This window comes from Rattus norvegicus, chromosome 9 (assembly GCF_036323735.1).
Source record: "Rattus norvegicus strain BN/NHsdMcwi chromosome 9, GRCr8, whole genome shotgun sequence".
In the NCBI taxonomy this organism is placed as follows: Eukaryota; Metazoa; Chordata; class Mammalia; order Rodentia; family Muridae; genus Rattus; species Rattus norvegicus.
The window spans coordinates 94,944,909-94,971,370 of record NC_086027.1 but is presented as its reverse complement, the minus strand read 5'-3'; the positions used below and the strand labels follow the sequence as shown (position 1 = coordinate 94,971,370).

The 26,462-nt window shown below is 40.6% G+C and overlaps 1 protein-coding gene across 7 annotated transcripts in view; it reads right to left on the bottom strand.

Moving 5' to 3' along the window:
• The window catches only part of Dis3l2 (DIS3-like 3'-5' exoribonuclease 2), a 382,468-nt gene that overhangs the window by 213,153 nt on the left and 142,853 nt on the right, over positions 1–26,462 (bottom strand). For all 7 annotated transcript variants that reach the window (XM_039083980.2, XM_063267518.1, NM_001109007.2 and 4 more), the window contains 2 exons: positions 8,551–8,651; positions 5,700–5,947 (listed from right to left, as the gene is read on the bottom strand). In XM_039083980.2, coding sequence (XP_038939908.1) covers positions 5,700–5,947; positions 8,551–8,651 — 349 coding nt within the window. The remainder of the gene's footprint in view (positions 1–5,699; positions 5,948–8,550; positions 8,652–26,462) is intronic.

The following is a 26,462-nucleotide window of genomic DNA, read 5'->3' as shown; positions in this document are numbered from 1 at the left end:
CCTAGGTACAGTCACAAGTCAGAATAGGACTTGTAAAAATCTCACTGTTTCATACAACTCCGCCTCTCCTTTAGAAACTATTTAAATAAATAGTACCTTTGGCGAAGTAAAATACTCATTTTGTGTAGGGATGTTGGGAGGCATTTGATTTAGCAGAAAGTGTTTTTCTCTTTACTAATCTTGTAAACAATTCCTCTGTAGCATTAATTTCTGCCTTTTGCTTTATCTAAGGGTCTGGTTACCAATGCAGTTTTCTGCTAACATTAAATAATTCACATAAAGTAATTTTAGCCACACCATCAATTTGTATCTATTCCCTAAAGAAATTCAGTATCTTCCAAACCAAATAGAAGCCAGATGTGGTGACTCACAGTTTTAATTCCAGTACTCAGCAGACAGAAGCAGGTGGATCTCTTTGAATTTGAGGACAGCTGGTCTACACAGCAAGTTCTAGGACAGCCAGTGCTATATGGTAAGACCCTGTCTCAACAAAAAAAACCTAATAGAAATATTTGCTTTCATCAGATGACTATCTGAGGACTGGCCCTTAAAAACAAACAAACAAACAAAAAAACAAAACAAAAAACTTCCTAGTAGAAGGCTTGGAGATAAAGATATTCAAGCAGACCCCATTCAACCTTCTCCACTACATACCAAAACAATCAGAACCTCTCTTCCGTTGTTTCCATGTTGCTTAGCCATTGGCTTCAGAGGGTTTTGCTGCCCTCACGGAAATGAGTGATACTGCAACCCATTCTCTCCACTTCACTCCAAAAGCTTTGATTAAGCCCAGACAGTCCCAAGTTCAAACCTAAGTCTCTCATCTTTGCTGCTTGAACTGACCTATTATTCATTTCCCCCAAAACATTTTAAATAATCTAAGATGTATGTCAGTTTACTCTAGACCAGTTCCTGCCTCTATATCCTCAGCGTTCAATGTTGCCAAAAACCACTATTTGTTCCTTACAGTAGCTACTGTGAAACTCCTCCATTTCCTTCAAGAGCTATCCTTACATTATTTGAAAAGAAACCACAATAAATCTTGGAGGCTGAGACAGTGATCTTTAGAGTTTTGGTAGTGGGTTTCACAAAGGTCTAAGAAATACCAGCATGAATGTCACTATGAGAGTTTCAAAAGGGAATGAAGATTTAAGAGAGTCGAGGAGCTCCTGAAACTGTAAATCTCATTACATAATTGCAAATCATTCCAGAGAGGAAGCCAATGCAGCTCTTTGGTTATTCTGGACAAGAGTCTACTACTAAATATTAAAAGTACTAAGTATGCTGTGATTTATGACAAAAAGCAGTGGTCCCTAAATGCCAGCAAGGGCTCACTAAGACTACTGTTTGGGTTTTGACAGAATTACAAGCCTAATAATTCACTAAAAGTAGTAGATATATTGTAAAGAGAAGTCAAGTGAGACTCCGTATGATGATTCTAACATCAAGACAGAATATAACCCTAAAGATCATGGGTCTCCTGTAAAGGCTTCTGAGCTTCCCTTAAATTGAGGTGCAAAAGTGTCACAGGGGATGCCAGAGGCAATTACAGCACATGGGAGCCAAGACCAATGGCTTCCTTAGGCTCTTCCCAAAGCTACTGATGTCATATATTCTATAAATGTTCATATTGTTTTCAATCTTTTTGCTAATCACTGGAACCTCCTAAAACTGACACTCTCCACCTGATGTGTACACGTGTCATATGCTGTCACCACTCACTGCCCTTGATGTCATGGAACTTTGGGTCTCCTTATTTTCCATCCCAGACTTCCCCTCATTCCCTGTATTTCCTCGTCAGCCTAGCTCCAGATCTGAGAGTCAACTTTATTTCTACCTAATCATCCAACCAGCTTTATCCTAAGGTATTTTTGGTTAAAATAAACTCACAGCTAAGTAAAATATTAAATAAGCAATTGTAATCCAAACAGTATCTGTGCTACAGTAGGGAAATTATTAGAAGCTATGTGAAAACCCTGAAGGAGGCCTGAGAGTCAGTGAAGATTTTTTTGAATGGCCAACTTAGTTGAAATGAAAAGCTGACTATTTCACCAAGAGGTGAGAGTCACTGCTAGTAAGTATAGTATGCAAAACCTTGTAGCCTTGAGCAGACACAGCCATCTAAGAAAATATCAAAGGGGGAATCGGTGAAGGCTATCATGGGAGCTTGGTAGTAGGTTTTACAAAAGTCTGCTCTGCGGTTACACTACCACTAGCATCTGCCCTCTCCGTCTGAGGTCTGGAAGTTCTAAGATCCTTTTACCTTTTCTTTCATGAAGAAAACCTTCTTTATTTCTCCCCCAATCTTTTCACCCTGCTTGTCTCTTTCACAGTTTTCCTGTTTCAGATTTCCCCACTTCCTCTGGCTTCTACTCTCTAGCTGTTCCTTGGGCCCCTTTCTGTCCACTCTAGACTCTCAGTCCAAGAGCTCTGTTAGCAAAGAGCTTCCTGTCTCCTGGACAATGATCCTAGCTCCCCTTTCTTGTATATCCTCCAAACTTTCATGAATGTACTTTCTTTCTCTGAAATAACTTAAGAAAATTTGTTTTGTACTATTGTAGGAGTTCAAAAAGACAGGACATTCATTTCTGATTTCTCCATGTTTCTTTCCAGAGAGTTAGTTTCACAGTCCTGCATATGAGGCAGAAGGCCACAAAAGCCTGGGTTCCACCTCTACTTCAAGCTACTTCCTAGAAAAATATCTATGGTAACTTGGTCAACGCAATTGTCTGCCCTGTGAATTCTGTCTTGGGATCCAGACTTCAGTGACCCTCAGCCTAGCTGTGTGTGCTGCTGTGCAGGTAGACGGCTGCTGTGCCAAGTGAAGCTCACAGCAAAGGAGGGCTGGTCTTGTCAGGGTGCTTGAGAGAAAAGCAGTATGTTTGCAGCTTTGCTAGTTATGAATTTCTCATGAGCCTTCCTCCTGGGTTTCGTGCCCTGGGTTTTAGGAGAACCACCAGCTTCTAACAGTAATCCCCATGCGATTTAAATTAGTGCAGGTGGGATTCCATTTCTTAAAATCAAATTATTTCAGCCATTTATATCAAGGACTTCTATTAGTCACAGTTTCCAGAACTGACTCTAGCTTGCTCACCCTAATTTCCAGGGTGGTATAGCACCTTACACATACTTAAAGCTGAACTAAACTTATCCATCAAAGAGGAATCTAACTTTGGATTTAAATAACTGATAATTTCATGGGCAGAAGCTCAAGACCCTTTAGGGGAAAGACATAGAACAAGGAAGAAATCCTGAGGAAGCTGCCTTAGCTAATTTGGGTTTTAGGCACTGTTGGGTTTTAGGCAGCTGACCATCCATTCCCACCCACTGCAACGACTACCTCATGTTCCTCAGCAAAGCCTGGCAAAGATGAAGGAGGAAGCCTAGGCCACTGTAGCACATCATGTGCAGACTGGGAAGCACTGACCTCAGCTCCTAAAGATCAGTAAGTGACAGCCACAACAAAACGGTGGGGACCACCAACAGCCCAACAGCTGCAGCCCTCACCCTCTGGGCGACGGACGCACGCCATCTGAGAACCTTATTATAGAAAGCTGCCGTGCTTTATTTAATAAGTAAATTTTATCTTTTCACAAAGAATTTTGAAAACATGGTTTTAGGAAATAAAACTTGAATGTCTTTACATTACAAATGTAGACAAATCATGGTTTTTTATCTAAACATGATGAGAGTCAAGCTTTACTTTGAAAGTTCCAGAACATAGGATTGTCATTTTAGAATATTCTTTTTTTAGAACCAGTGAATACACTTGCTGTTTCTGAGGCCTGGATCTCTTTGTGGCTGCTGCTGCTGCACTTAACTGAAGCCAAGGGTTCCTGATGAGATAAGGGTTCAGCTGTGCATGGAAAACATATAAGGCCCTTCAGAAACTCACACCAGGAAGGCTTCCTGACTACACACCCTTAGACTCGAATCCTTAGGAAATGGCCCAATCATGCTTTCACAATGGGATATGCTAGAAAAGCAGATAAAAGACAGCTGGACTTCCTGCTCTTACATGGCAATTTCCCTTGTCACTGCCCAACAGTGTGGCCACACAGTCAACAGGGCAGGTGGCACAACCATCATCAGGCCCTTTGATTTGATGGTGAGAAACTGGCAAAGCCTGTGAGAGGGCTGTTTGGAGCTTGAGAGGCTGATGTCACTCTTTGATAATGAGTTAGGCTTTAAAATGATGAGACTACAACCACATACTTGAGAGCAGAAAAGAAAGCACAATGGCTCCTATGTAGCTCTGAGACCATGGAAATCACTCCAGCCTTCACAGAATGGGAAAAGGAAAATGGGGTGAGGTTTCTTAAACTGCATCAGTATGATACATGATATAGATAGATAGACTTATATATACATACATAATACATACATGCATCCATACATACATAAGTAGATAGATACACACATACACATAATAACTTTACATAGATACATGCATACATGCATACATACACAGATACATGCATAGGTAAATACATACATACATAATACACACATGCATCCATACATACATAGAAGATAGATACATATATAGATACATACATAATACATATATATAGATACATATATACATGCATGCACAGATGCATAGATGATGATAGATAGATAGATAGATGATAGGTTTGTTTGTTTGTTTGTTTGTTTGTTTGTTTGTTTGTTGAGAAGGGTCTCATTATATAGTCCAGAATGGCCTTGAAATCCACAGGTCTTGATTTTCTGTGCTGGGGCTAAAGGACTAAAGGGTGGGCCACCATGCCTGGCTTAATACACAGATTTTCCTTAGTTGAACTGACTAAGCATTAAGAATGTACAAGTAGAATAAATCTAACAAAAGCAGCACATAGTGTCCAGTTGTCATTCATTCAACATTGGCTCTGATAAGCATAGAGCATCTCTAGGAGGGTCTTAGACAAGTTGGATGAGTACTACACTGAACTACAAGTAAATGTCCAGACAGACTCCTCTACATTATATATTTATATTTTATTCCCTGTGATACAAATACTAAAGTTATAAAAGGTCAAAAATGTAGCTCACACAACATGACTTTTCTTACAAAATGAACACTAGCTATAAGAAGAAATAGGCATAGTGTTTATGATGAAGGTCCAGCTGATTCTTCAAACAAAGTAAAATGGGAAAGGACCATGACACATATACTTAAGTTAGAATGGTTTTGACAGTGTCCAAAAAAACATGGTACCCTTGTGTTCTTCCCTATCTCCAATGTATGGAATCTTTGGCATTATTTAAATTAAAGAACACCATGAATGAGCCCAACACTCAAACGTGTCTCCATGTTCACATTAAAGCAGAGAAGCCCCGGATTTCCTGAATATGGGGGGGGGGGGACTTCTCATATTTAACATGAGGTCTGAAATTAGAAGACTGACTGTTTAGTACAAGAACTCATCTGCAGTATACAAGTCTCAGTGGTATTTGTGACATAGTAGGAAGAAGTCTAGAATGTATTTATATTTTATGCCAAAAGCAACGGTTTGCCTGGTGAGTTAAGCAGTCTGTAGGTAACCTACAGGCAATTTTTAGAAGATTGGGGCCAAACTGCACCAGGACTCAGGCTTTTAGTAAAGAAGTAAGACCTAAAGTGCATAAGTTGCTCACCTAAAGCCCGCCCACACTGCCTTCATCCTGTCCCCTGCAGTTTTCTGCCAGAGATCACCTACCCCAGGGCAAAATTACAGTCCTCCTTCCAGTCTATGATGCGGCAGATGAACAGCGTGTTGGCATAGTCTTTGGGTCGGGTCATGAAGTCCTGGGGACAGTCCTTGAGTGGTACATAAATTCTAGGTACTCGGTGGTCTGAAGGAGAAAACAGGGCATATTTCTTAAACAGGTCACTGTTCTTGTCAGCCAAGAGTTTCAGGATGCCGGTTGCTGCTCGGGAATGCTTTTTCTCCAAGATGTAAACCACCTGAAAACACCAAAGACAAAGAAGTCATTGTTTCTCTATACGAGTATCAGTCAGAAAGTCAGAAGGACATTATCTGATGGACTAGATCTAACGCTTTAGGAGCTCAGCACGAAGTGGCTCTGAGATACTCTGTCAGTAAGTGATCTATATATGGAAGCTGCAACAACTTGAATATTCAGGAAAAGAAAGAAACTGTGGAACAGGTGGATAAATTAGATAAACACGCTTTTGATAGCCATGCCCTAGTCTTATAAAGATGTGAGCAGCCTAGCAGGAATGGGCAGCTCCAAGTATCTGCTCCACCATTATACTTTTCCCACAAGAACAGTGCCAGGACTTCCCAAGAACAAAACAGCAACTGCTTTCTTTAAAGATGTTATTAAACATAAAAAATTTACTATTCTCAATTGGGACATTATTTCTATTTCTCTGCTCACATCTCCTGTCTTCTCAAATGTGTCCAGAGAACATGTAATGTTTATTGAAAATCCTTATAATAGCTTATAATTGGGCTCTTGTTGGATAACCCAGTATCTTGGGCATTAACATCAACTGAACACCTTTTCTCATTTAATAAAATTGTTTTGGTTCTTGGTACATATAGTTCTTAAGGAGTTTCTACTATATTGTGGACCTCTAGGCTATCAACTTAAGAGTCTCTGGGTCTTACTTAAACCTCTCATAGACAGAAGCAGAAATTGTATTCAACTTCAGCATACTTTAGCCTACTGAAGTGGACTTAATTAAACAGAGTTAATGATAACTCTGTTTTCAATGCAATTTTGATATGTCTGGTTTATATAGTAACACTGGACTCCTACTGTTATCTGCTAGTTGTTCCTGTGAGGTAGAAGATACTCTCCCAGGGTAGGCCACCTAAAGTATGAAAGGGATATATCCAGCCTTCAAGGACAGAGTCTTCCAATTTGGAGTATCTTCTTAGAGCAGAATCCCCCTTGCTGGCGCTACCTGGCTGCTCAACATCTCTAGGTACAAGAGAGGATTCCCCAGGCCATAGGGACTGTGGGCCTGTTGAGGAAGGGCCTTACTACCCAAAGGCTAAATCTTCTGGATGAGGAGAAAGGAGATTTTGGTGTTAGGCTGCCCTTTCCTCTGTGGTCTCTGGCAGCCTGGTGCCTGAGTGGAGAAAAAGGCCTCCTGAGTATCGTGTTTCTTGTTGTGGGGTCTCTTGAAGCCAGTCAGATGCCTGTTGTCTCTTGATAGGGAGAGAGATTCGAGGCCTGAGTAAAAGAAGAGCCCTTTCCCCTGGCCATCTACTATCCAAGGCTCCCAGTCAATCTCCTTTGCTGGTGCTGCCAGGATTACCTAGTATTTCTGGAGAGTTCATGTTAGATGTGAGGAATGAGTCTCCTTGCTCCACCCTCTATTGCTGGGCTAGATTCAGAAACACAGGGTATGTTACCCTCTGGCCTTCTCAAGCTCTAGAGTTCCTAACTAGTTCATTCCCCCCTTTCTACTATTCATAATTCTCCTCTGAATGCCTGTTATTATTTTCTTTCCAGGATTTATAGTTACGTTTAGTAGGAGAAAAACAAGTCCATGCCATAGTGTCTGACCCAGAAGTCCTTGCTTGTCCATTTAATCTTTGATACCTCTGAAGTACAGAGTGCAGCTGAGCATGACCTACTATGCATTCAATGTCAGCTGCCCTGGGAATGACTAACTCCACATACATTTTACATAGAAGTACTAACTTTTCCTTATCATTTTAGGTCCAATTAATTATGAAATATTACCCAACAGAGAGAAGAAAAGAGATAAGCATGGTGGAAGGGTGGCAGAAAATTACAGACAGAAGTTCCATGGACAGAGGCCAATTTAACTAAAATCACAGAGGATCAAGGCTCAGTGCAGCCAGAATTTGATTTGACAAGCAAGCAAAATGTATAATTTTTATGTAAACATTCCTTATTTGTTTAATATAAACTATAAAGTAAGGATATAAATACTATACAGGTGAGCCAAAACAGATACAGCTTTGTCACATGTATGCTATATATAGTATATGCATGTATATATGTGCATGCTTTATATATAATACACAGATGACAGAGTGATAATTTACACATTCTTCATGTCAAAAACACAGGAAGCAACCAAAGAACTGTGAGAAGAGGAAGGCAACCCCCTCCATCGCGCTCCCCCCAGAATGCCTAGTAAAATGAAGCTCTGGATGACCCATGAACAACAGCAGGATAAACACGGTAATAACAACTTATAAACTCCTCATGTAGACAGAGGAGCAAGAGAGCTACTCTCAGCAAAACGGTTGATGTGCAACCCAGAGTAAATACTGATGGACACCTCTGTACAGGAAGTCTTACACTACAGTTTCACTTCATCTCTTGTCTTGCAGCACGTGTGCCACCAAGAGTAAGAGCCAACTATGGTTGGTCCTACACCCAAAGATGCCACTAACATCCCAACTCAAGCAAACAAAGACACAATTTACATGTTTAAGTTACAGAAACTCTATTCATTTACCCTAATTTACAATTTCTATTGACTTTCTGATTAACTGAGCTATTACAGTTCTGATGAGCATCCAAAGTGACAAGTAGAGAAAATATGTGAGAAAAGACCTTTGCTGATTTCTGGAGTGACTTCTCTGATAAAGCTCTTGTGTCCTGTGACTTGGGGGTGTTCTCGTCTTTCATAACTGGAGCACTAGAATCTTCTTTTCCTAAGTCAGAAAAAATAAAAAAGAAGAGTAGTTATTTCCATATCCACTAGGCAAAGAGAGATCATGAAATTCCCATCAGAAAGGTTCTTGGAGGTCAAGTACTCCACAGCACTTCTTTACAAAGAGGACTGAACACGGGCAACAGTTTGGATAAGACCAAACATGTCGTATCTGTGCCAGCACTGAACACCTGCTCTAAGCAGGCTACCTTTGACCTGCTTAACACACTTACATGCTAAACAGCATAAATGTAGAGAGCATTAAAATTAAATTGCTCGGGGTTAGAGATTTGGCTCAGTGGTAGAGCGCTTGCCTAGCAAGCGCAAGGCCCTAGGTTCAGTCCCCAGCTCCGGAAAAAAAAAATTAAAAAAAAAATTAAATTGCTCATGAGTCAAAAAGCCAGAAAGTAAAATGCATAGATCTGGTCCACAGGACTCCAGTACCCAGCAAAGAATAAAAGTGAAAAGCAAGTTTATTGTGTACATCTCATAAAATAAATTAAATAAAATGAACATAAACCTTTACTTTCTTTTTAATTGAGCATTCTTTTAGAGTACAGGTGTGGGGTTACTCACAAGAACATGGTTGACCCCCAAATAATCACATCACCATAAAGTCCTACCCACTCATGGTTGACAACTTCACAGAAGTTATAGCGCAGACTCCCTGAACGGTAACAAAGAACTTTGGAAAGCGCTTTAGTACCAGCCATGATGGAAAACAATAAAAATAAATGGTATTGAATGAATGAATGAATGAATGAATGAATGAATGACCCAATTCTGAATTTTCTAGTTTCAATTCTTATTGACAAGGGTTGTTGCTATAACTGAACACTTGCTAAGATGCATAAGGTCCTAGATGCAATACCCAACATTGCTAGGAAGGAAAAAGATTCTTAGTGGAATCATAAGAAGAATAAAGTGCTTAAAGACCTCTAACCCTAATTTTCTAATCTTAACTGTTGCAATGCACATTCACTCAAGAAAATGAAGTCACATCGCCCCAAGGAAGCAGTGTCAGGCTTTGTACTAGAAGCATTTCATTAAAAACACCATAACCAAAAGCAGCAAATTAGACTTTCTGAAATTTTAATTTTTTTATCTTCACTTGTTACATTATATTTTCTCTGAAAAACATTCTTCTCCAGCTATAACAGATTTTTGCTTAACAGGGATCCATAATCAATTCACATAGCACCTGCTCCAGGAAGCTAAGAGAGACATGTACTTATCGTTTAGACATTTGCAAGGGCCAAATAAAATACATAAATTCTTTTCATGATTGGCTGTCTCTTCTGGGCAAGTTCCAGAACCACTGCAGTGGTCTCAAATTCAAAATGATGAACTATATATATACATTTCTATCTTTGCTGAAATCCACCCACCATAGTGCTACTAAAAGCAAAATTTTCAGTCTTCCAAAAAAGGAAAAACAAATTCTCCCATGGTAAATGACCTATCAGTAAAAGCACAGTAATCACTCAAGATCAACTTTTAGCTTAGATCAATAACTCAAAAGAAAAAAAAAAACAGTTGCTTCCAGAACATTTTTAAAAAAATAGTCTGAAAGAAAACACACATACCCAGTGTTGATTTCTTTTGCAATGTTATCTTGCCAGTGTTTTCTACAGACTAACACAATTCATTGAAAAAAAGAAGATAAAATTATAATTGTACACTATTTAGATATCTGATATTTAAGGGTTTGGACTTGCAAAGTTAATCAAGTCAGAATGGTGGGGGAAAAGTTTTTTCTTTCTTTCCTTCTTTTTTTCTTCCTTCCTTCCTTCCTTCCTTCCTTCCTTTTCTTTCTTTCTTTTTTCTTTGTTGTTTCTGTTTTCTTGGTAAATAGTGAGACTGACCTTGAACTTGTGATCTCCCTGCCTTAGCCTCTTGAGAGCTGGGAATTAAAGGCATGTGTACCCATCTATACACAGCTGAGACCAGTTTTTCTATAACAGCCCAAACCCAGGGCAAGCCTCCTTGTGGGACGGAGGCTCCCTTTTAAGGTGACCGTCACTTTGGGTTCTGTGCTGACAACAGCAAGCCTGCCAGTCCAGAGGGTATACCAGGTTCCATCTAAATGAAAGGTCAAGGACGGAAGTGGGCCCAGACATGACCTCCCTCCACATAACTAAAACACAGCCTTTCCAGGCTCTCTGCATTGAATAGCAAAGTTGCCAGTTTAATGAAAGATATTTCGCTGCTTAATCTGAAGTCACTTTTTAATGGATTTATTTGAAACATTAGATATTTATTGAATATTAGGTATTGAGAATTTGGCTTTTAGTAAGAGAAGTATATTCTAAGCTCTCAGGAAACTTATATACACAAATGTGGAAATGGTGTTAGTAAGTAAATACTCTGTAAATATAAATAATTTGTGATGAATTTTCAGGAAAAAAAAGCAAACAGCACTAAAAAACAGGAAGGGAAATATGGTTTAGAGGTTAAGGGATGGCCTTTGAGGAAATGGCATTTGCATTGAGACCCAAGGATGGTGTGGGCAAGAGTAGCAAGGGTGTGAGGAACACCAAGTGTAGAAGAGGTGGGTGGGGGCAGGTTGTTCTTCTTGTATGGTCCTGACCACAGTCAAGGACCAGAAAGGGAACCAGAAAGCAGACATAAGGATGGGATATGCAAGAAATGAGAAAGGAACAATAGCAATGAAATCAGGTGGGACCTTCCTTGCAGGATACACGAGTCCAGAATTTAAGCCTAGAATCAACAGGAATCTGGGTTTGTGCAAGAATAGCATGGCTCAGAGTGGCATGGCCTAGGGCAAGATCAGAACTGATTGAGAATATGCAGGGAGAAGTTGTATGGGGACAGAGCTGTGGTACAGTACAGGTACTAGAGAACTAAGATATATTTTGCAGTTAAAATGATAGACTGGTGGCAATTTTATACAAGAACTTAAGGGTTACTGCAATATGAACATTGAAGGGTTATCTCCAGCTTTATGACCTTGGCAGTTACATTGGTAGTTAGAGAAGGAAGTGAAATCTAGAGTTCTAAATTGGAGCTGGCCATACATGCTGAGCACATCTGTGAGAACCTTAAGGGATGATGCTGAACAATCAGCTCAATACGAAAGTCTACAACTCAAAAGTGACAGGCTTTAAATACATGCTGTGCACTTCTGTACTCAAACTTTCAGTCCACCAAGTAGGGCAGAAGTTCAACACAAATCTATAACTATTAAGTCCACAAAACTTTTCCACTGCTCCACATAGGAAGGGCTAGTGTACCATTGCTGGTGAGGAAACAGAAACAGTGTAGTAAGACATTTACAGTAGTTATCAACAGGTTGGAGACACGGTGCTGGGTGGGAAAGAGCGGCCATAGGAGAAAGACATGGCTGGGAGAGCAGTGGGACAATCTCCATGCAGACTGTAGTTACTGCTCATGTCTAGTCTCTTCTTTCCTAATAATGAGTGCTCCAAATTTTAGCAGGGCAGCCTGGTCAAAAGACCATGTTCTTTAGGATTTTTTGCAACTATGTATGACTGCCAGTTTTGGCCATAGCTTTAACCAGTAACACGTAGGGGGAAGTATTACTAGTATCTTTCAGGAAGGATCCTTCAAGTCCAGAGACCCAGCTTTCTCTTCCCTCGTGCCTCTGGAGGGAATGTGGGAGATAACAGCTTCACCTGGAGTATTGGAGTACTTTGGTTTTGGAGACCATCAGTTACCCTGCAAGCCATCACATGCCCACATCTGGTCTTCTTTAATGTGTGAGAGGAATAAAGTTCTTTTCATTTAAGCCAACTCTATTTTAGGATTCAAAGCTATTTTCATCAGAACATATTTTCTAACATACAGGTCCAGACAAAGAGAGTGACAAGCTCACACACTATCCCTTAAAGCATCCCAGAAGCCAGAGATGATTCTCTCTTGAGAGGTATACAGCATATGGTTAGGATCATGAAGTTGGTAGTGCTCTGGAGTTGACAGACAATAGAGCAAGAAAGCTTTGAAAGCTGGATTTACAGTCCATGTGAGACACAGCAAAGCCTTAATTACAAGAGCAGCAGTGATGGCCAGTAGAGGTCATGCTTCTGAGAGGAGAGGGGAGGGGAGGGGAGGAGAGGAGAAGGAGTGAAGGAGGGAGGGAAGGGGCTGCTAAGTATGTCCTCATCACTAGGAATGATGGGTCTGAAAAAGTAGAAAATGGGTTTTAATTTAAAATGCTTTTCATGGACTCTCAGGAACACTGCTCTGACAAAGCATTGCAATACCAGAATGGACCTGAGCACTGGGCAGAGCTGTCAGCCGTTCTCAATAGGGAAAGGCTGTGACCTCCACAGTGCTCAGTTTGCCTTACTGAGGACAGAGCTCCCAGCTCTGATGTCCTTTCTGTCTCGAGCAATTCTAGACCAAATATTTATTTAAAAGATAATCTTCTTGTGGTTACTTTATCATATATTTATTAATTTACTTATGTGTGTGTGTGCATATGTGCACAGTCGGTCCATGATGGGCATGTGGAAATCAGAGGACAACTTGGAAGAACTGGTTCTCTCTTTCTACCCAGCCCTTTGGGCTTGATGGCAAACACCTCCCCTGCTGAACCACCTCACCAGCCCTAAAGGAGAATGTTTTTCCAAACTAGGTACACACTAAGATAAACAACTTTTCAAGACTCCCTGAGAAATACTACAGAAAAAAAAGTCAAGTAAGATTCAATCTCTATCAAGGATTTGAAATTCTATTTAGTTTGAAAGTTCTAGTATACTAGAGTTATCATTAACACCTGTATAAGACCAAATGCAACTCAACCCTGTATTAGTAAGAAAAATTATTCTGATTGGCTATTTCCTATAAAAATAATAGGCCAACAAGCCTAATGTTTCTTAACACTTTGTAAGCATATCAGACATTTCTAGGGCTGGCAGACCATTTGCCTAGCATACATGAGGTTCTAGGCTTACTATCCAGCACCACAAATAATTAATAACTTTTTAAAAGTGTGTTAGTCTGCAGAGAACTCAGGGCCTTAGGGTATTTGCTGCTCTTGCAGGGGACTCAAGTTTGGTTCACAGTCCTCACATGGTATAAAAACATCTGTAACTCCAGTTTCAGGAGCTCTAGCACAACTTTTCGGTCTCTATGGGCATCAGGCACACATGTGATATGCATACATATACAAGTAAAACACTCACATACATTAATAATAAAAAAAAGATAAAGAACAAGGCTAAGGCCTTCAAAAGTGGAGGGGCGTTAATCTATCTGATTGAAAGAGCAAGCAGTACACCCACATGGCAAATCCAAACCCATTCTATTCTGACCAAAGGACAATAAAAATGTGTAATTTCCAAAATTTTTAATTAAAGAATCTCAATATGATAAGTCTCAATATCAATCAAGTAGGAAACCTTGCCTCATGAGCCCCTCTTGCCAGTGAAATGTACAAATGACCACATGACCTCAGAGGCTGGAGAAACATTCACTAGGAATAAACATTTGATCTGCTCTAAGGCCTGTGGGCATAATGAGCGGCTGATTAAGGTAGGAAGCAGCTCCTGCAAACAGGAAGACTCAGGAGAGAAAGTCCCTGGGGCACCAAATCCCAGCCCTAATGAGTTTCTCACTTTCCTGTAAAGCTAATGGAACCACAAAGCCAGCGAATTTTCTCAACATGTTCCTTTCCCTACATGTACCTTACCTCACAGCTTCTTCAATGGCAGAGAGTCATGCTAATCTGTCTTACCGGGAAACTAGGGTAATGAAAGAGCCAAGCCAGAGTAAGGGGAAGGATTGAAGGGGGTAGGAACACCACAGGAAGAACAACAGAGTCAACTAACCTGGACCCTTGGCAGTTCTCAGAGACTCAACTACCAACCAAAGATCATACATGACTGAACAGAGAGCCTCCCCCTATCTCCCTAGCACATAGGGCTGCCTTGTCTTTCTCCAGGGGGAGACGATTTGCCTAAATCTGCAGAGACTTGATGCAGGGTGTGAGGATGTCCACTAGGCCCACCAGCTCAGAGGAGAAGGGGAAGGGGGATAGGAGAAAGGACTCTGTGAAGGGGTAACTGGGAGAGGGCAGCGTTTGGAATGTAAATAAATAAATTTTAAAACAAAAAAAAAAGTGCAGAGCCAGAAGATGACAGAATGTAGACATTGGCTGTGGTGACCAACTATCCATACAGCAAGATCAGAGTTGGACAAAAAGGCCACAAGAAGTCAAATCAAGGGACTGTTTCATCAGCAAAATAAGGAATGTGAGGCATTCCTGTCTCCCTAACCATGTGAGCCTGGGTTAGAAGGCAAACAAAGCTACAACAAGTGTTAGAAGTATATGGCTCGGTAATTACAGGCAAGCAGTGTGCCCCAAGGTCATGTGATAGGAGCTGGGTAGAGATGACAAAGCCCTGACCTCAGAGCTGGAGTAGAAGCTGAGTAAGAGCTGGCTGGAGGGATAGACTTTAGGGTAATTCCAGAAGGGAAAAGAATTGAGCAAAGGCACCTACTCAAGGATAAACTGAGCAGAGGAAGGCTTTGTGTATCTGAGTGTTAAGGACCAGACCACGGAGGCCTTACATGATACCCTAAGAGTTCTATTTTATACCTTAGAAGTAGAAAGTCATTGAAATTTTTGACATTAACGTGATCAGGATTATATTATGTAAAAAGTCACTGATGGAAGGTTTGTGAAAGCCAGATGATCAAAGAGTTTGCTGTGAGATTGTATCTCCTAGTAATATCAGAAGGGACACCTATAAAGTCTTGGTGCTGCAAATATTAAAAATAACCACAAACCCTCTCGCTAGGCAGCATCATCGAGCCATATGGCATTAACAGAGTATATTCATCTCAGCGGCAGCCAGTTCTAGGGCACCACACCACGCTACCTCTAGCTATTCTCTGGTCCCAGAGGCTCCTGGCTCTCTGCCACTGAACTCTGCTCACATTACCAGCAACCCAGTAAAATCATGACTCTAGAGGTCCCAGCAGCTCCCTGTCGCCAACTCTTCATATTCCCTGCAACCGCTCCCTGTGATCACCCTCAACAACGCACACCAGCCCTACCAATTCAAAACTCCAGAAACTTGTAACTTAGCAGTCAGATTTATCTCAGTAATTTATCTCAGTAAATTTACACTCCACAAAATGTCTACACAATAAACTCACAACCAATTGATAATGATACAAACCACCCACCTAGATCGACCTATAAAAGTCCATCCCTTAAGAAATATTCATAAATACCAGTGGCCATTTAAGGCCACACGGATGTTGGTCATCCTTCTCTGCCTCCATCTTGGTTCTCCTCCTTTCTCCTCTCTCCCACCTTACAAAAACTCTGTGCCAGCCTTCCTTTTTTTCACAGGCTTTGCTTTATCTGTGCCTGTCCTCACCTGCACAAAGACAACCATCTGCAGTCTTGCCGATATGACTGCCCAAATGTGAGCTGAGCAAGAACGCCAATGGACATGCCCAAAGGGATGAGGGAAAGCCCTCAAGGCCTCAATGTTACATAGCAAGCAACTGAGGAGAGCTGGAGCAGGAGAGGTGCTCTTCCTGCTAAGAAGAAGTTCAGGAGTACCAAAGGTCAGCCCTTAAAGTGTACATACAAGGAACACTATAAGCACGGAATGGATCATATTTGGGGTTATATGTGCTATACATACAAACGCATGTGCAAGCAATAAAAATGAAAAAAGAGTCCATGAATTTGAAGGGGGAGTAGGAATAGGAATGTGGGAAAATTTGGAGGAGGAAAAGGAAGGGAGAAATGTTGTAATTATAGTATAGTCATTGTTAGTTTGGGTTTTGGATTTTTGTTTTGGTTTTTAGAGACAGGGTTTCTCTGTCGAACAATCCTGGCTATCCTGGAGCTCACTCTGGAAATCAGGCTAGCTCTAAACTCAGAGATCCACTTGCTTCTGCCTTCTGAGTACGGGGATTAAAGGCCTGTACCATCACCACCCAGTTTATAATCTTTTTTAAAAAGTATGGTCAAACCTACCCTCTCCTAAAATTTTCTCTTTGCTTTTGACTTTTTTTATTGGATATTTTTTTATTTACATTTGAAATGTTATCCCCTTTCCAGGTTTGCTGTCCATGAACCCTCTATCACATCCCTTTTCCCCTTCTTCTATGAGGGTGTTCTCTCTCTTTCAAACTACCTGCCCCTTCCTGCTTCCCCACCCTGACATTCCCCTACACTGGGGGATCCAGCCTTGGCAAGACCAAGGACTTCTCCTCCTATTGGTACCCAACAAAACCATCCTCTGCTACATAGGCAGCTGGAGCCATGGGTCTGTCCATGTGTACATACGCTTTGGATAGTAGTTTATTCCCTGGGAGCACTGGTTGGTGGGTACTGTTGTTCTTATGGGGTTGCAAGCCCCTTCAGCTCCTTCAATCCTTTCTCTAGCTCCTCTAATGGGGACCCTATTCTCAGTTCAAAGGTTGTGTGCGAGCATCCACCTCTGTATCTGTCATGATCTGGTATAGCCTCTCAGGAGACAGCTATATCAGGCTCCTGTCAGCATGCCCTTCTTGGTATCAGTAATATTGTCTGGGTTTGGCAGCTGTATGTATATAAGCTGGATACCCGGGTGGGAGAGGTTCTGAAGGGCCATTCCTTCAGTCCCTGTTCCAAACTTTGTCTCCATATCTCCTCCTATGAATATTTTTGTACCCCTTTTAAGAAGGACTAAAGCATCCACACTTTGATCATCCTACTTCTTAGCTTCATGTGGTCTCTGGATTGGATCTTGGGTAATTTGAGCTTTTGGGCTAATATCCACTTATCAGTGAGTGCATACCATGTGTGTATATTTGTGACTGGGTTACCTCACTCACAAGGACATGTTCTAATTCCATCCACTTGCCTATGAATTTCATAGCTGAATGGTAATACATTGTGTAAATGTACCACACTTTCTGTATCTATTCCTCTACTGGGTTCTTTCCAGCTTCTGGCTATTATAAATAAGGCTGCTATGGACATAGTGGAACATGTGTCCTTGTTATATGTGGAAGTGTCTTTTGGGTGCATGCCCAGAAGTGATAAAGCTGGCTCCTCAGGTAGTACTATGTCCAATTTTCTGAGGAACCTCCAGACTGATTTCCAGTGTGGTTGTACCAGTCTGCAATCCCACCAACAATGGAAGAGTGTTCCTCTTTCTCCTCATCTTCACCAGCATCTGTTGTCACCAAAGTTTTTGATCATAGCCATTCTCACTGGTATGAGGTAGAATCTCAGGGTTGTATTGATTGGCTATTCCCTGAGGTCTAAGGATGTCGAGCATTTCTTTAGGTACTTCTCAGTCATCTCATTCCTTAACTGAGAATTATTTGATTAGCTTTGTACCCCATTTTTAATAGGATTCTTTGACTCTCTAGAGTCTAACTTCTTGAGTTCTTTGTATATATTGGATATTAACCCTCTATCAGATGTAGGATTGGTAAAGATCTTTTCGTAATCTGTTTTTGTGCCGATCTGTCCTAATGACAGTGTCTTTTGCCTTACAGGAGCTTTACAATTTTATGAGGTCCTATTGGTCGATTCTTGATCTTAGAGCATAAGCCACTGGTGTTCTGTTCAGAAAAATTTCCCCAGTACCCATGTGTTCGAGGCTCTTCCCCACGTTTTCTTCTATTAAGGTTGAGCGTATCTGTTTTAATGTGGAGGTCCTTGATCCACTTGGATTTGAGCTTTGTATAGGGTGATAAGGATGGATCGATATGCATTCTTCTACATGCTGACTGCCAGTTGAACAAGCACCATTTGTTAAAATGCTATATTTTTTCTACTGGTTTTAGCTCCTTTGTCAAAGATTGAGTGATCATAGGTGTGTGGGTTCATTTCTGGGTCTTCAATTCTATTCCATTGATCTATCTGCCTGTCTCTGTACCTATACCATACAGTTTTTATCACTATTGCACTGTAATACAGCTTGAGGTCAGCCATAGTGATTCCCCTGGAAGTTCTTTTATTGTTGAAGATAGTTTTCACTATCATGGGTTTTTTTGTTATTCCAAATGAATTTGCAAATTGCTCTTTTCATAGAGATGAAGAATTGAGTTGAAATTTTGATGAGGACTGCATTGAATCTGGAGATTGCTTTTGTCAAGATGGCCATTTGTACTATATTAATCCTGTCGATCCATGACCATGGGAGTTCTTTCCAACTTCTGAGACCTTCGTCAATTTCTTTCTTCAGAGACTTGAAGTTCTTGTCATACATATCTGTCACTTGCTTGGTTAGAGTCACACCAAGGTATTTAATGTTATTTGTGACTATTGTGAAGGATGTCATTTCCATAATTTCTTTCTCAGCCTGTTTATCAGTTGAGTAGAAGAAAACTGCCTATTTAAATTGATTTTATATCCACCCACTTTGCTGAAGTTGTTTATCAAGCTTAGTAGTTCTCTGGTGGAACTTTTGGGGTCACTTAAGTACACTATCATATCATATGCAAATAGTGATATTTTGACGTCTTCCTTTCCAATTTGTACCCTTTGACCTCCTTTTGTTGTCTGATTGCTCTGGCTAGGACGTTGAATACTATGTTGCATAAACACATAGGGAGAGAGTAGGCAGCCTTGTTTAGTCCCTGATTTTAGTGGGACTGTTTCAAGTTTCTCTCCATTTAGTTTAATGTTGGCTACGGGTTGGCTGTATATTGCGTTTACTATGTTTAGGTATGGGCCTTCAAATTCTGATCTTTCCAAGACTTTTAACATGAAAGGGTGTTGAATTTTGTCAAGTGCTTTCTCAGCATCTAATGAGATGATCATATGGTTTTTTCTTTGAGTTTGTTTATATAGTGGATTATGTTGGTGGATTACAATAAATTGAACCATCCCTGCATCCCTAAGATGAAGCCAACTTAACCATGATGGATGATAGTTTTGATGTGTTCTTGGATTCGGTTTGCAAGAATTTTATTGAGTATTTTTGTGTTGATATTTATAAGGGAAACTGATCTAAAGTTCTATTTCTTTGTTCAATCTTTGTGTGGTTTAGATCTAAGCGTAATTGTAGTTTCATGGAATGAATTGGGTAGTGTTCCTCCTGATTCAATTTTGTGAAATAGTTTAGACAGTATTGGTATTAGGTCTTCTATGAAGGTCTGATAGAATTCGCCACTAAACTCATGTGGTCCTGGGCTTTTTTTGTTTGTTGGTTTTGTCTTGTTTTGTTTTTTGGTTGGGAGACTTTTAATAACTGCTTCTATTTCTTTAGGAGGTGTGGGACAGGTTAGATAGTTTATCTGATCCTGACTTACCTTTGTTACCTGGTAACGTTTAGAAAATTGTCCATTTCATTCAGATTTTTCAGTTTGTTCAATATAGGCTTTTGTAGTAGGATCGAATAAATTTTTTAATTTCCTCAGATTCTGTTGGTATATCTCCATTTTCATTTCTAATTTTGTTGATTTGGATGCTCTCTCTGTGCCCTCTGGTTAGTCTAGCTAAGGGTTTATCTGTCTTGTTGATTTTGTCAAAGAACCAAGTCCTGGTTTTGATGATTCTGTCTATACTTGGGATTTTTTTTTCCCATCTTTATTAAATTGGGTAATTCTGTTTTTTTTTATTAACTTGAGTGTTTCTTATTTACATTTCGAGTGTTATTCCCTTTCCTGGTTTACGGGACAACATCCCCCTAACCCCTCCCCCTCCCCTTCTTTATGGGTGTTCCCCTCCCCATCCTCCCCCCACTGCCGCCCTCCCCCCCAACAATCACGTTCACTGGGGGTTCAGTCTTAGCAGGACTCAGGGCTTCCCCTTCCACTGGTGATCTTACTAGAATATTCATTGCTACCTATGAGGTCAGAGTTCAGGGTCAGTCCATGTATAGTCCTTAGGTAGTGGCTTAGTCCCTGGAAGCTCTGGTTGCTTGGCATTGTTGTTCATAAGGGGTCTCGAGCCCCTTCAAGGTCTTCCAGTTCTTTCTCTGATTCCTTCAATGGCGGTCCTATTCTTAGTTCAGTGGTTTACTGCTGGCATTCACCTCTGTATTTGCTGTATTCTGGCTGTGTCTCTCAGGAGCGATCTACATCCGGCTCCTGTCGGCCTGCCCTTCTTTGCTTCATCCATCTTGTCTAATTGGGTGGTTGTATATGTATGGGCCACATGTGGGGCAGGCTCTGAATGGGTGTTCCTTCTGTGTCTGTTTTAATCTTTGCCTCTCTCTTCCCTGCCAAGGGTATTCTTGTTCCCCTTTTAAAGAAGGAGTGAAGCATTCACATTTTGATCATCCGTCTTGAGTTTCATTTGTTCTAGGCATCTAGGGTAATTCAAGCATTTGGGCTAATAGCCACTTATCAATGAGTGCATACCATGTGTGTTTTTCTGTGATTGGGTTACCTCGCTCAGGATGATATTTTCCAGTTCCAACCATTTGCCTACGAATTTCATAAAGTCATTGTTTTTGATAGCTGAGTAATATTCCATTGTGTAGATGTACCACATTTTCTGTATCCATTCCTCTACTGAAGGGCATCTGGGTTCTTTCCAGCTTTTGGCTATTATAAATAAGGCTGCGATGAACATAGTGGAGCACGTGTCTTTTTTATATGTTGGGGCATCTTTTGGGTATATGCCCAAGAGAGGTATAGCTGGATCCTCAGGCAGTTCAATGTCCAATTTTCTGAGGAACCTCCAGACTGATTTCCAAAATGGTCTTACCAGTCTGCAATCCCACCAACAATGGAGGAGTGTTCCTCTTTCTCCACATCCTAGCCTGTCACCTGAGTTTTTGATCTTAGCCACTCTCACAGGTGTGAGGTGAAATCTCAGGGTTGTTTTGATTTGCATTTTAAATTGGGTATCTCTTATTTACATTTCAAATGTTAATCCCTTTCCTGGTTTCCAGGCCAACATTGCCCTAACCCCTTCCTCTCCCCTTCTCTGTGGGTGTTCCCCTCCCAATCCTCCCCCTATTACTGCCCTCCCCACAACAATCACGTTCACTGAGGGTCCAGCCTTGGCAGGACCAAGGGCTTCTCATTCCACTGATGCCCCTACTAGGCTATTCATTACTACCTATGAATTTGGAGCCCAGGGTCAGTTCATGTATAGTCTTTGGGTAGTGGCTTAGTCCCTGGAATTTGGTTGGTTGGCATTGTTATTCATATGGGGTCTCCAGCCCCTTCAGCTCTTTCAGTCCTTTCTCTGATTCCTTAAACTGGGGTCCCATTCTCAGGTCAGTGGTTTGTTGCTGGCATTCGCCTATGTATCTGCCATATTCTGGCTGTGTCTCTCAGGAGAGATATACATCTGGTTCCTGTCACTCTGCACCTCTTTGCTTCATCCATCTTATCTAGTTTGGTGGCTGTTTATGTATGGGTCAAATGGGGGGCAGGATCTGCATGGGCATTCCTTCAGTCTCTGTTCTAAACTTTGCCTTCCTATCCTCTTCTAAGAGTATTCTTGTTCCCCTTTTAAAGAAGGAGTGAAGCGTTTGCATTTGATCATCCTTCTTGAGATTCATGTGTTCTGTACATCTAGGGTAATTCGTGCATTTCTCAGCATCTAATGGAATGATCATGTGGTTTTGTTCTTTCAGTTGTTTATATAATGGATCACGTTGATGGTTTTCCGTATATTAAACCATCCCTGCATGCCTGGGATGAAGCCTACTTGATCATGGTGGATGATTGTTTTGATGTGTTCTTGGATTCGGTTTGCAAAAATTTTACTGAGTATTTTTGCATCGATATTCAAAAGGGAAATTGGTCTGAAGTTCTCTTTCTTTGTTGGGTCTTTGTGTGGTTTAGGTATAAGAATAATTATGGCTTCATAGAAGGAATTCAGTGGCGCTCCATCTGTTTCAATTTTGTGGACTAGTTTGGAGAGTATTCGTAGGTCTGCTATGGAGGTCTGATAGAATTGTGCACTGAACCTATCTGGACCTGGGCTCTTTTGGTTGGGAGACTTTTAATGACTGCTTCTATTTTGTTAGGAGTTATTGGGTTGTTTAAATAGTTTATCTGTCCCTGATTTAACTTCAGTACCTGGTATCTGTCTAGAAAATTGTCCATTTCCTCCAGATTTTCAAGTTTTGTTGAATATAGGCTTTTATAGTAGGATCTGATGATTTTTTGAATTTCCTCTGATTCTGTTGTTATGTCTCCCTTTTCATTTCTGATTTTGTTAATTTGGACACACTCTCTGGGTCCTCTCGTTAGTCTGGCTAAGGGTTTATGTATCTTGTTGATTTTCTCAAAGAACCAGGTTTTGGTTCTGTTAATTCTTTGTATAGTCCTTTTTGTTTCTACTTGGTTGATTTCAGCTCGGAGTTTGATTATGTCCTGCCTTCTACTCCTCCTGGGTATATTTGCTTCCTTTTGTTCTAGAGCTTTTAGGTGTGCTGTCAAACTGCTGATGTATGCTCTCTCCTGTTTCTTTCTGCAGGCACTCAGAGCTATGAGATTTCCTCTTAGCACAGCTTTCATTGTGTCCCATAATTTTGGGCATCCTGTACCTTCATTTTAATTAAATTTTAAGAAGTCTTTAATTTCTTTCTTTATTTCTTCCTTGACCAGGTTATCATAGAGTAGAGCACTGTTCAATTTCCATGTATACGTGGGCCTTCTTTCCTTATTGTTATTGAAAACTCGCTTTAGCCCAAGGTGGTCTGATGGGACACAAGGGACTATTTCTATCTTTCTGTATCTGTTGAGGCCTGTTTTGTGCCCGAATATATTGTCAATTTTGGAGAAAGTACCATGAGGTGGTGAGAAGAAGGTATATCCTTTTGTTTTAGAATAGAATGTTCTATAAATATTTGTTAAGTCCATTTGGTTCATGACTTCTCTTAGTCTGTCTACGTCTCTGTTTAATTTCTGTTTCCATGATCTGTCCATTGATGAGAGTGGGGTGTTGAAATCTCCTACTATTATTGTGTGAGGTCCAATGTGTGTTTTGAGCTTTAGTAAGGTTTCTTTTACGTATGTAGGTGCCCTTGTATTTGGAGCATAAATATTTAGGATTGAGAGTTCATCTTGGTGGATTTTTCCTTTGATGAATATGAAGTGTCCTTCCTTTACTTTTTGATGACTTTTGGTTGAAAATTGATTTTATTCGATTATAGAATGGCTACTCCAGCTTGCTTCTTGATTATTTCCTGCCCTCTACTCCTCATGGATGTATTTGCTTCTTTTTGTTCTAAAGCATTTAGGTCTGCTGTCAAGCTGCTAGTGTATACTCTCTTTAATTTCTTTTTGGAGGCACTCAGAGCTATGAGTTTTCCTCTTAGCACTGCTTTCATTGTGGCCCACAAGTTTCGGTATATTATGCCTTCATTTTCGTTAAACTCTAAGAAGTCTTTAATTATTTTTCCTTGACCAAGTTATCATTGAGTAAAGTGTTATTCAACTTCCATGTGTATGTGGGCTTTCTGTCATCTTTGTTATTATTGAAGACCAGCCTTAGTCCACAGTGATCTAATAGGATGCATGGGATTATTTCAATCTTTTTGGGTCTGCTGAGGCCTGTTTTATGACTGATTATATGGTCAATTTAGGAGAAGATACCATGAGGTGCTGAGAAAAAGGTATATTCTTTTGTTTTAGAATGAAAGGTTGTATAGATATCTGTTAAGTGCATTTGGTTCATTACTTCTGTTAGTTTCTCTGTGTTTCTGTTTAGTTTCTGTTTCTATGATCTGTCCATTGCTGAGAGTGGGGGGTTGAAGTCTCCCACTATTATTGTGTGAGGTACAATGTGTGCTTTAAGCTTAAGTAAGGTTTTCTTTTATGAATGTAGGTGCCCTTGCATTTGGAGCATAGATATTCAGGATGGAGAGTTCATCTTGTTCGATTTTTCTTTTGATGAGTATGCAGTGTCATTCCTTATCTTTTTGGATAATTTTTGGTTGAAAGTCAATTTTATTCAATATTAGAATGGCTACTCCAGCTTCTTTCTTGGAACCATTTGCTTGGAAAAGTTTTTCCAGTCATTTACTCTAAGGTAGTGTCTGTCTTTGTCACTGAACTGTGTTTCCCATATGCAGCAAAATGCTGGGTCCTCTTTATGTATCCAGTCTGTCAGTCTATGTCTTTTTATTGGGGAATTGAGTCCATTGATGTTAAGAGATATTAAGGAATGGTGATTGGTGTTTCCTGTTATTTTTGTGGTTAGAGGCGGAATTATGATTGGGCTCCATTCTTTTGGGTTTGTTGCAAGATTACTTTCTTGCTTGTTCTAGCATGTAGTTTCCCGCCTTGTGTTCCAGTTTTCTATCTATCATCCTTTGTATGGCTGAATTTGTAGAAAGATATTGTGTAATTTTGGTTTTGTCATAGAATATCTTGGTTTTGCCATCTATGTTAATTGACAGTTTTGCTGGATATAGTAGCCTGGACTGGCATTTGTGTTCTCTTAGGGTCTGTATGACATCTGCCCTAGATCTTCTGGCTTTCACAGTCTCTGGTAAGAAGTCTCGTGTAATTCTGATAGGTCTGCCTTCATATGTTATTTGACCTTTTTCCCTTACTGCTTTATCTCTCTTTCTCTCTCTCTCTCTCTCTCTCTCTCTCTCTCTCTCTCTCTCTCTCTCTCTCTCTGGTGCATTTGGTGTTTTGACTATTATTTTATGGGAGGAATTTCTTTTCTGGTCCAATCTACTTGGAGTTCTGTAGGCTTCTTTTATGTTTATGGGCATTTCTTTCCTGAGGACTCCAGGCAGGTTCCTTGGAGCAGAAGTGGTGGTCTTACCTCTGCTCTCAGGTGTGTCAACTCCTGGAGACTGGCTTTCAGCTCTGGGTGCAGGCAGAGACCAGAAGGATCCTATCCCTTACTGCCTGGGTTCCTGTGTTCAGAGGGCTCTGGGCAGGTTCCTCTTGGGCCAGAAATGTGAGCAGAAGTGTTTATCTCCCCTGAGCTCTCAGGATTACTTGCACTTCTGAGAGTCCAGCTCTCTTCCCCCATTGTATTTGGGTACACAGTGCTATGGGACTGGGGTGGTTCCAGGCGCAGGCAGAAACCAGAAGAGTTCTGTCCCAGACTGCTCCTGGGTTTGTGTGTCCTGAGGGTTCCAGAAAGGTCCTTCAGAGCAGAAGTGTTGGTCTTAACTCTGTGCTCTCCGGTGTGTCAGCACTACTGGCTTTCAGCTTGCTTTTGATTTTTATCAAGTTTCCACCTTATCTATACTTACATTTTCACCTGTTTCAGAATATCTCAGCCACCTTCTCAAAGTTGCTTGCTTGCCCTTTCCTGCTAGGATTCAAACTACACTTGAATCACATCACTCTGTGCTTTAGTCTTTATATTTCTCTGTGTTGTCCTCTGAATGCATTTTTCTTACAATCTTCCAGTTTATTTACTGTCCTTTATCCAATGTGCAATGAGCTCTACCAACTTTTTTCCTTTCACACTTAATAAGTGAATTCTTTTTCTCACTCACTGAGTTTTAAATTTCACTAAACTTATTCTTGTTTCTTTTCCAACTTGCTATAATACAACTCATGGTTTTGTTTTGTTTTGTTGCTTGTTGATGTTTGGCTTTTGGCTTTTATCAAGACAGGGTTTCTCTGTGTAACTGCCCTGCCTGTCCTCGACTCTGCTGTCCTCAACTCTTTTTGTAGACCAGGGTGGCCTCAAACTCACAGAGATCCTAAGTGCGGAATGAAATTAAAGGGGGCACCACCATGCCCAGCCTAGTTTTTTATTCTTTGCAAGTATCGCCAGGCTTATTTTTTTTTTCTTTTAACAGAGAAAAGAGAAGTTTTCTGACTGAGGTGATTTCAATATCTAATAATATAATTTTTTAAAAACTTTTATGATTTGGCTGTATGTATGGGCCCTCAAAGCTCAGAGAGGGTGTTGGATCCCTCA